At 45.0% G+C, this 11,024-nt stretch overlaps 1 protein-coding gene across 3 annotated transcripts in view; it reads left to right on the top strand.

The window, feature by feature from the left end:
- ZNF346 (zinc finger protein 346) overlaps positions 1-9,585 on the top strand; it is a 32,396-nt gene extending 22,811 nt beyond the window's left edge. For 2 of the 3 annotated variants that reach the window (XM_049648641.1, XM_049648640.1), the window contains exons 6-7: positions 2,935-3,028; positions 5,473-9,585. In XM_049648641.1, the coding sequence (XP_049504598.1) occupies positions 2,935-3,028; positions 5,473-5,560 (182 nt within the window). In that variant the 3' untranslated portion in view covers positions 5,561-9,585. Of the gene's footprint in view, positions 1-1,840; positions 1,932-2,934; positions 3,029-5,472 lie in introns of those variants that run through there. The other variant, XM_049648642.1, reaches the window with a different exon arrangement.
- The last annotated feature ends 1,439 nt before the right edge of the window (positions 9,586-11,024 follow it).

Raw genomic sequence — 11,024 nt, 5'->3', positions numbered from 1 at the left:
CCCTCTCTCCCTCTCTCCCTCTCTCCCTCTCTCCCTCTCTCCCTCTCTCCCTCTCCCTCTGCCCCCCTCCCCCGCTCAGGCACGCACTCACTCACGCGCACTCTCTCTCAAAACAAAAAATCATATATAGTCAAGAAATATTTGCTAAGTTCTTTCCTAATATTTGTCAGGCATTGTATATATGATAGTAAACAAGACAGGTGTTGTCCATGTTCTCATGAAGCTTAGAGTTTAGTAGAAAAGACAGGCATTGAGCAAATAACTGCAAGTGTGACAAGCTTTAGAAAAGGAAACAAATGGGGCACATGGCTGACTCAGTTGGCAGAGCACACAGTTCTTGATCTCAGGGTTGTAAGTTCAAGCCCCATGTTAGGTGTAGAAATTACTTAAAAATAAAATCTTAAAAAAAAAAAAAGGAAAGGAAACAAATGGGACAACTTAAATTGGAGCAGGGATCAGTGAAGGTTTCCCAGAGTGAAAGGAGGATAATGTGGGGCAAAACGATCCTGGGGAGATGACGGAGCATCCAGTCCTGGTATTGTTGGTCATGTTAGGGATTTGGGCCTTTAACCTAAAAGCATTGGGAAGCCAATGACAATTTAAGCATTATTAGATCATTCTGCTTACAAAGTGGAGAATGGTTTGGAAAAGGGAGGAAGAGGAGTGGGGAGACCCCAGCAATGAGGGTATTGTAATTCATACTAGAGAGGATGGGAGCTTGGACTAAGTAAGGTAGCAGTGGAGGAGATAGACAGAAGTAGATGAATTCAAGAGCTATGTAGGAAGTGGAATTGTCAGGATTTAGGGGCGTCTGGGTGGCTCAGTTAAACATCCAACTCTTGATTTCAGCTCAGGTCATGATGTCACAGTTTGTAAGATTGAGCCCTACATCCAGCTTCGTGCTGTCAGTGTGGAGCCTGATGGGGATTCTCTCTCCCCCTCTCTCTCTCTGCACCCTTGCTCGCACTCTCCCTCTCTCACTCAAATCAATGAACTTCAAAAAGAAAAAAGAATTGTCTGGATTTGGCCATCAAATGTGGGAGGTGAGGGGGCCTGGCTGGGTCAGCCTTCAGAGCGTGCAATTCTTGATCTCGGGATTGTGAGTTCAAGCCCTACATTGGGTGTAGAGATGACATAAAAATAAGATCTTTACCAAAAAAAAAAAAAAAAAAAATGTGGGAGGTGAAGGAGAGGGAATAGTCGAAGATGATAACCAGATTTAGTCTTAAGCAATTAGGTGGATAGCCAGGTTTTGTCAGCTTGGAGTTAAGATGCCCATGAGATATCAAAGTAGGCAGTTGGATATATAGGTCTAGAACTCAAATGAGAGGTCTGGGTTAGAGATATTGCCATTTTGGTAGGTCAGTAATTGTTAAATATTAGTGGTTTCATATATTTTAGGTGGTAATGAAAGTCAGCAGAATGAATGAAACCCCTAGAGAGTTTAGAAAGAGAAGAGCTGAGGGTCTAAGATTAAGCCTTCTGCAAATGCTGGCCATAAATGTCTAAAATGGACCTGAATTCTGATTGCAGTAATATTCCCCTTAAATGCTCTAAAGGGGTGTGTCTTCCAGGAAATACCTGAAGATACAAAGGAACATCAGCTAGCTAATTGGAGTAGAGGAGATCATTGGTGTTCTCAGCTATAGCTGCCATAGAAGGCTGGTTAAAAGATACTCTCCACCTCTTTGCCAGACTGATGCATGGAGCCCATAAGAGTGAAATAATACTAGTAATAAGAGCTCACATTTGTTGAGCACTTACTATGTGTCAAATGCTTTTATTTAAATCATTACAGTAACTTTATGAGGTTGATACTAATATTAACCTCATTTTATAGGTAAGGAACCTGAGTCTCAGAGAAGCCCCACTTTTACAAATGAGGAAACCAAATCTCAGAGAGGTTAAGTAACTGGCCTGTGGTCCTACAGGTAAGAAATGATAGAGCTGGGATTTGAGCCTAGGTGATCTCACTCCAGAGCTGTGAAACTTTAGGGTGGCAGATGGTTAGAAGAGTGTCAGAACCAGAGGGCTCTTGAAGTCATGTGTACAGCTGCCTTTCTTGTACAGCTAACATCTGTCATGCTAGAATAAGTACAGCCTTTGTGGTCAGCCAAGCCTGAGTTTGCCACTTACTAACACTGTGTTCTTAGACATGTGACTTTGCCTTATTTTCCTTTGTAAAATAATGATAATGATTTTCCCAGGAAAATCATTATGAGGGCCAAGCAAAATTATATAGCGTGCATGGCCTATATCAGGTACTTGGTTAATGATACTGGTTTTTATTATAAGTATTATGGTTATAAGTTATGGTATAATTGACTTACAGTTGAGAAAAGCTGAGGATCAGAAAGGGGAAGGGGTTTAGTCAAGATCACATGAAGGCAGAGCCAGGAGTCCAGCTCCATATCTTGGCCATGTGGACAAAGGCCACTTTGTCATTGGATCAGCCCTGGTAGTAAGAGTGTCTGTGAGCCCCAAGGTAGAAAGACTAGACTAATTTTCATAGCAGGCATTCTCATTAATTACTGTTATTGCAAGCCTAGGGAGAGTGGCAGTTTCCCAGAGATCTCTCAGTGAAGGGCATCCTTAATGAGGCCACTTAGCACAGTCCAGGTAAAAAGATACACCAAACGTCACCTCTTTGTTCTGTCAATCTTTTATTTACTCAACAGACAGCTACTGTAGACCAGGTTCGATTCTGGGACTTGGGGGTACAGAGGGGAGTGAGGAGGTTCCCAACCCCAGAAAGCACATAGGCACACAGCCAGTGTCCCCTGAGCATTGAGGCCTCTGGGATTCTCATCAGGGCCAACCACCTAATCTCACCCCACCGTCCATCCTCAGAAGGGCATTTACTGTCAAAAGCAGCAGTCCCCAGGTCCCTTGTTCCTGGATAACTAAGTATCTTGACTTTTATGTGTGTTTCAGCTGGGAAGGGTTACCCCTGCAAGACGTGTAAGATAGTGCTGAACTCCATAGAACAGTATCAAGCTCATGTCAGCGGCTTCAAACACAAGAACCAGTGAGTAATCTTCCTTTGAAATTCAAGGGTCTGCTACAAGAACTCAAGGCTTCTAAATCAAAACAAAGCCAGGTACTACTTTGCTAAAATGGAATCCTGGCAGCCTTTTCTCAGTCAACAGAAAATCAATCAGTTAACAAAAGTGTCTCCTCTGTAAGTTTTTCCTCCCATCAGCTTCTCCGCAGCCTTTGGACCTGCCACTGAAGGTTTGAGTAGAGAAACTTAAGACACTTTCCTTGGCGGTCTCCTAAAAGTACTTAGATTTCCTGCCCTATAGCAGTCTGACTAGGGAAGTTTCCCTTCCCTCAAGCCTGTCACTGGCCTAAGAACCTAGTCTCTGCTGCCATCAGTTCTATGGCAAAAGCTCCCTTTCCAGGTTATTACCAAATATGACCAGATTTGTTCATTCATTGGTCAAGTATTTATTGAACACCCTCTGGGTGGTGGCCAAAACAGATCCCGTCCCTGCTCTTGTGACCTTACGTTCTGATGGGAGGAGACAAACAATAAACGAGTAAACAACCAATAATTACAAATTCTGATAAGTGCTTTGAAGGGAAGAGGTAAACACAGTCATCTGTTCATGATAACCTTGAAAATGACTAACACTCTTTGAACCCCTGTTCTGTTGCAGGGCATATGCCAAGCAAATCCTCTCAGGTAATCCACACAACAACCCTAGGAAGAAGGTATTATTATTATAGACAGAGGCAACCACCATTCAAGTGATACTATGAGACAGAGCCTATAATTCAAACTGAGTCTTGTCTGGCTCACAGCATGCTTTTCTAGGGCATCATGCTAACAAGGAGGTTATGGCACCATGTGATATGAGGAGGCTAGGGCCTGGTAAGGGGAGGGCTTATGCAGTTGTCTCTTCCTCTCAGAAGGGAACTGGGTAGTGTGGACAGTGTGCTACAACATAACTTTCTGAGATGAGAATATACTCATTTTACAGATAAGGAAATTGAGTTTCAGGCAACCAAGTCTACTAAACTTATTTCTTTGACTTAAATGGTAGGTTCTGCATTGTTCACAGAGCTGAATTAACTAAAGGTGGTGGAAACACAAAATATTAGTCAAAATGTCCTTGGTCCTCTCCACTCTGACTGAAGTTTCCCCTCCCACATTGCAGCAGATCTGAGGACTTTTGAGGCTTCTTTTAGATATGGACTTGAGACAAGCCTGCACAGTCCAGCCTGGGGCTCACTCCCATTTCAGCACATCTCCCTTGCAGCTTGACTGGTGGCAGTTTCAGCATACAACCTGGAGACAACCAGAGCCCTACCCTGGGGGTACCCAGTCTTGAAAATGCTAGTATTTACTCTTTTCTTTCTATATTTTCAGCTATGTGACTTTGGGTGAGTCAGTAAACTTCTCTGAGCCTCCACTTCCTCTTCTGTAAGATTATAGCTACTATTTGTTGAACACCTAAGTTAATTTCATCTAATTCACAGTAGCAGCTCTGAATTAAGACACACATACACACACCCCTTCACGACCTGAGGAAACCCAATGTCAGGTAGGTTAAGTGACTTGCCCAAGCCACTTAGTTACTTGGAGTTAGACCTAGAATTCAAACCTTTTGATTCCAAAGTACATTTATTTTGCTCTGCCATTGCATATGGCTCGTTATCCTCACCTTATGGGATGACCTGAGAGTTAAAGTATGTGAAATGCTGGTACCAGAAAAGGGAACTATTAGAGGTAAGCCTTCATTCATTCAACAAATATTTATTGAGTACCTACTATGTGCCAGGTCCTATATGGAGCACTAGGGCTACAGTAGGAACCAGGATCAATGCTGTTCCCTGATTTTTTGGATCCCCATCTAGTGGTAGAAGCAGATCCTAAACAAATCCATAAACAAATAAGACAATATCAGTTATTACTAGGTACGCAGAAAGTGGGATAGAGTGACTGGAGAGCCACTTTTGACTCAGTGTGAGGGAAAGAATGATCAGTCTGTACTATCCAGGTCATATAGGGCCCTATAGGCAGAATAAATGGTTTGGTAGTGGAGAGATGTGGGCTGCTGTCCTGAACCTACACACTTTTAAAAAGCTTAAGGGTGGAAGGATGGTCAACAACAACAACAACAACATAATTATTTAATTTTAAAAATTAAAAAAAAAAAAAAAACAGAAAAAAACAATAAAAAGCCTACTAGGGTCAGGTGACTTAGACTTTCTGAACTTTAGTTTCCTTATATACAAAACGGGTACTATCCCCGCCTTGTAGAATTGCCATGAAGATGAAATAGGATGCTAGAAGCAAAGCACCCAGCATTGTGCCTAGCGTGCAGTGACCCTCAGTAAAGGAGACCTGGTCACCTTATTACTCCAAGGCCCTGGAAGAGCTGTACTATCTTTAGAAAATTACCTGGAGCACCATCATAACCACCACAAACTGACCCTGTGTGTTTATTCCTTCTCAAACTACAGGTCACCAAAAACAATGGCATCACCCCTGGGCCAGATTCCAATGCAAAGGCAGCCCATTCAGAAAGACTCAGCCACCTTGGAAGACTAGAGGTGTTTCTGTCCAGCACCCCAGGTTGAACCAGCCGTGAGCCAGCTTCCCGTGACCATGGTCAGCCCTTGGCTCCCTCTTCCTCCTTTCTTATACCTGGAGAACACATAGGCCTTAGGCAGGAGTGGGCCACAGATAGCCTCTGATTGGTCCAGGCTAATCCACCCGTGCTCTTCCCCTTTGGAATGGGCCCTCTAGGTCAGGACAAGGGAAGGGGGTGGATCTTGAAAGGACTTGGGGCCTCACAGAATAGTAGTTTGGAGGATGGCCTTTCCCCTTCCCCAGCCTCTTTGGGCCATATGTCATGAGACCCAGGCCTGTCTTTCCTTTGCAGGCCATTTTTGAACCAGTCTCTGCGGCTAAAGAACTGAGCTGTCCCTGGGCTCCAGGCAGCTCCAGTGAAACCTGGAGCTTTCACACCAGAGTTCTGCCTAGGTAGGAAAGGGCAGATGGAAGTGGCTGCCCTATGGGAGCTTGGAGCTAACATGACACACTCCCTTTCCCCAAAAAGTGCAGGCTTTCCTGAGCCTGAGACCAGATGCTGGCCAGTTACACAGTTTTCTGCCCACTGTGAAGTCTCCTCCTGGAGCAATGACACAGTCCTGGCAGAGCAGTGCTGTCCTTCTGCCTCTTCTCCACAGTTCCTGAATGGTGCTAAGGATATGCATCAGCTGGGGAAAAGCTAGAGCTGGAGGAGGCCTCGGTATCCAGTGGGATTATGAAAGCTCTAAGGGGGGGGCCTTTTCCCCTCCCCCATCAGAGAGGTGCTCTGACCCAGGGTCATGTGGGAAAGCCCCCACATGCAAGTTTTCTTGATGATTCTGTGCCCTTAAAAGGTGAACTATCTCATGCCAGCCAGCTCAAAGGTCCATTGCTGCTCCTTGGCTCTACTAGCCCTCTCCTCCTCATGTAGGAGACCACCTGTCCAGGTTGCTGTGGTGCTAGCCCTCTTCCATTATCCACCAGGAGATTCCTGGGTACCAGGGAAAGAAAGGAGAGCCAGTGCAGGTTTCTGTAGTGAGGAAACAGGTGTTCCCCAGGCCCCAAACCTAGATATCTCCAACTCTGCTGTGTTTTACGGCCTGGGATTTCACTGGGAGTGGATATTTCCTTGTAGCTTTCAAGCGGAAATTCAAGGAGTGTCACCACCATAGGCCCCCCTTCATTGAGTCAAAGAAGCCCCTAGCTACTCTCGTGGCCTCTTCCCCCCCCCCCCCCCGCCCCATTGCCTATCCCTTTGCCTGTGAAATGCCTTTATGTATTGTGTATGGGTGTGTGTGTGCGCGTGCTTATGCTCTGTCTCTTGGTCACTGAAGCATCTAAATAAAGAATTTCTCCCATGAGCCAGACTGCAACTTAACAAACCTGGGATTTGGGGCCATATTACCGTTGGATCTAGTATGTGTGTCTTGACCCCTCACCCTCAACCCTCTCATACTCCCAGGGCTCTAAATACTGATCTAAGAAGGTGGGACAAAGATAAACTTTTAATTATTTGGCAACCTGTGGGAGACTTCCCAGGTGCCCTAAACTTAATACAACGTCATCCACTTATCCATCTCCCCCTGTCACAGAGGGTCTCATGGAGGTCGTTAGAAGGTTTAAGATGAGAATCTACTTTGTTTGAGAGGATCATTCTGGCTGTTAGGTGGAGAAGGAATGCAGGGGAGCAGGATAAGAGATAGATAAGGAAGCCAAAATGGAGGTTGTGTCCAGTCTGGCTCTCTCCAGGCTAATGCCTTCAGGACAGAGACCTAACCTTTTTCATCTCAACTTCTGTAATGTGGAGTGGTGTGTCATGAAGTGTTTGTTGAATGAATGAATGAATGAGTATGAGGAAAGATGGCCTTTTCCCTCACAGCTCTTACTCAGCACTAGGTTTGTTCCATGGACTTAGAGGCCTAGAGATTCTTGCAGGAAGCTTTTCTATGACCCAGAAATGAGCTAGGGAAGGAGTGAGTGTGATGGCCTCAGGAGCCTTTTGTCCAACCTTAGTTTCAGACAGCCAGACCTGAGGAAGGTTCCCAGGCAGCCTCAGCTCCCATTCTTCACTCAGCAAGCCTTTCTTGGGTACCTGCTCTTGACCAGCTGGGAAAGGCCCTACGTGGCCCTCATGGTGGGTTCTCAGCTCTCAGCTTCCAAAGCCCAGACTGTCTCAGCAATTTCACTGCAATCCTTCTAATTTATCCAGGATGTCCGAATCAGCCTCATCTATCACGCAAGGAAATGAAGGGCAGAAGGGTGGGTGGGCTGCTGTATCATGAACCTTGGCCTGCAAGACCTTAGTCTGGATTCAGGAGTCCCTGTTAGCCGCGTGCCCAGCCCTTTCGGCAAGAGGGCACAGGGATGAACACTTTCTTGCTCTTGGGAAGCTCACATACTTGTTAAAGATCATTATGGCAATGGTCAGAGGGTCCTACAGAGCCCAGCAAGAATGCCCAGGATAAAGGTCTTAACTCACCTCAGGGTATGAAAAAGCTGGAGAAGTTGGGAAACTTGCATTTGATCTGCATAACAGCCTTTTGAGCTAGGTAATGATACTCCATTTTATAGAAAAGGGTCAAAGTGATGTACTATGTTATCCAAGGTCCTGGCACTAAGAAGCAACAAAATGGAGAGTAGAATCCAGTTCTCTAGATTCCTCGTCCAGAACCCTTTCCAAAAAGGACCAGAATCCTTCTGATATAACCCCTGGGCCTGCCTCACCTACCATCTGGCAGGGCCATGGGCTCATAGAGCAAGCAGCCACAAAACAGATTGGACAAGGGTCAGTGGTTATTTTTTATTCCAAGCTCCCCCATATTTCTCATAATTTTACCCAAGATTCCCAGTTTATTAGACTCCAGTTTATAACTGTAAGAAACTGATGGGATGCCTGAGTGGCTCAGTTGGCTAAGTGTCCGACTTTGGCTTAGGTCATGATCTCACAGTTCGTGAGTTCGAGCCCCGAGTCCAGCTCTGTGCTGACAGCGCAGAACCTGGAGCCTGCTTCGGATTCTGTGTGTCCCTCTCTTTCTGCCCCTCCCCTGCTCGTACTCTGTCTGTCTCTCTCTCAAAAATAAACATTAAAATATACTGAAATCAAAGTGGTTAGCTAAAAAAGGAAATTTATTGATTCACCTAATGAAAAATTTCAGTACAGGGATGGCTAGATCCAGGTTCTGACACACTGTCATCAGGAAGAATTTAATCTCACTCTGCTTTCCTCTGTGTGGCCTCTTTCTCAGGCCAACTCTCTCCAGAAGGTAGCAAGATGGCCACTGGCAGCTCCAGGCTTATCTCCTGATGGAGAGGCAACTACTTTGGAAAGATCATCTTTTCCTACTAGTTCCACCAAAAAAATTCTGGGATTCATTCATTAACCAGCTTGGCCCTGTTCCAGTTATTAAACCAATCACTGCGACTAGGCCCCTGATTTGGGGACTGAGAAAGAGTGAGCTACACCTAAAACACATTGACTGAAACAGAAAAGAGGAAAGTGTGGGGCTCCTTTCAGACTAAGGGAGAAGAATGGATGTGGGTAGGCAAAAATAGCTTGTCAGCCATACCCAGAAGTTGTCTGTATTTGAAATACCACTTTTTCCCTAACTTTTTGAGATATATTTAGTAACGTGCTCCAGTTTTTAGAGCACAGTTTGATGAATCCTTACATGTATGTGTACATCTGGGTGGTCACCCTCCAGATGAAGATACAGAACATTGCGAGCTCCCCAGAAGTTTCCTTTGTTTCCCTTCCTAGTTATTATCTCCCAGAAGTAAACACTATTTTCACCTCTATCCCCCTAAATTAGTTTTGCTTGCTCTTGAATTCTATAAAAATGGAATCACATCCTCTTTTGCTCAATATTATGTCTGTGAGATTCATCCGTTTGTGTGTGTATGTGTGTCAGAAGTTTTGTTTTTTTTTTTTCATGCTCTGTAGTAGTAGTCCGTTATATGAATACACCACAATTTAGCCATTCTGTTGATGGACAATTGGGTTATTTCTAGTTTTGAACTATTATAAATAAAGCTCTTCTGAAAAATTTTGTATGTGTCATTTGGTGTGCATGTGCACACATATATCCAGGAGTAGAATCACTGCATTATAGGATCGATGTATGTTTAATTTGTCTAGATACTACCAAATGGTTTTCCACAGTGGTTCTACCAACTTACCAGCATTTGGTATTGTCAGTCTTTCTAATTTTTGACATTCTGGTGGCACATGGGAATTTGAACCCAAGGGTTCATATTGACTTCATATCAGAGCTCCTCTTACTCTAAGCATTCCTGAGATCAGGTTTGAATTTCTCTAGCCTGGAATGGTCTCTGATGTCAGTGCCCAGGACCCACAATACACAAGCCAGCAGGTAAACATCAGAGGGAGCTCCTGCTCATGGCTCTGGTGGCTAAGGAATGTCTCATGGCGGGAGAGGCAGTCTAGTGTACAGCAAAAAAAAACCAGGCTCTGGAACCAGGCAGCTGCAGTTCAGATCTTAGCTCTGTGGGGCTGTGTGATCTTGATGAGCTAACCTGTACTTAAGGGTGAAACACTAGTACCTACCGTATGGGTTATTGTGGGAATGAAAAGAATGGATACATATGAAATAATTACAGTACCTGACATATGGTAGATACTATGTAAATGATGACTGCCGCTCCTTCTATTACTGGCCTGAAGTAATCTCTGGGTCTTCCTGGGGAGGTGAGTCTGGAGGCAGATGGCATCTGGCACAGAGTCCTGTATTAAGTCTCAATGAGTTATGAAATGCCAGAAACCTAATTCAATCTGATGAGAGGAGGGGGGCAACATGCTGGCCAGAGGTGGTTCTTCCCTGGGCTCCAGCAAGAAGCCACCTTTCACTGCTAGGGAACCTCATCTTATCCCAGGAACCTCAGGGGCACCTCAGGTTCTGCAGCCAATGACACCTGAGGAGAATTATGCATGTAAAGCTCTTAGCCCTGAGCTGGATGAAAAGCAGGTGTTGGGATGTAATAACCCGTAAGTGCAGACATAGAGCTATGTATGTAGACATACAGCAGCCATGAAGTGTGTCACAGGGGACACTACTCTGGGATTCAGGGTTCTTGGGTGTTGGTCTTGCACCCTGCCACCGGCTTCATGTGACCTGAAGCCTCCTATTTTCTGTCTGGCTCAGAAGTTGTAAGAAATCACAGTTTGAGCCCAAGTACTACAGAGGCAGTGATGGGCAGCTAGGGGTTCTTCCCAAAGCAGGTAACAAAGAAACCCTTCACCAAAGCCTCTACCAGATGAGCTGTTCCCATCCCTATCCAGACCTGATCAGCCGTCATTAGTGTCAAATAGAATAGGAAAAAACAGTTTCTCCTTCTGACCATCTGTCCACCTAACAACCTCACCTACTCTGCCCCATGCAAGTCCACATTACAGAAAGGGCAGGCATATCCCTGTTCTGGCACTCGCAGGCTCACTGTCCACAAATTCTGCTTCATCTGTCCAGGG

Source organism: Panthera uncia, assembly GCF_023721935.1.
Source record: "Panthera uncia isolate 11264 chromosome A1 unlocalized genomic scaffold, Puncia_PCG_1.0 HiC_scaffold_17, whole genome shotgun sequence".
Taxonomy (NCBI): domain Eukaryota; kingdom Metazoa; phylum Chordata; class Mammalia; order Carnivora; family Felidae; genus Panthera; species Panthera uncia.
The sequence above is the reverse complement of the archived record's forward strand: the minus strand, read 5'-3'. Positions and strand labels throughout refer to the sequence as shown.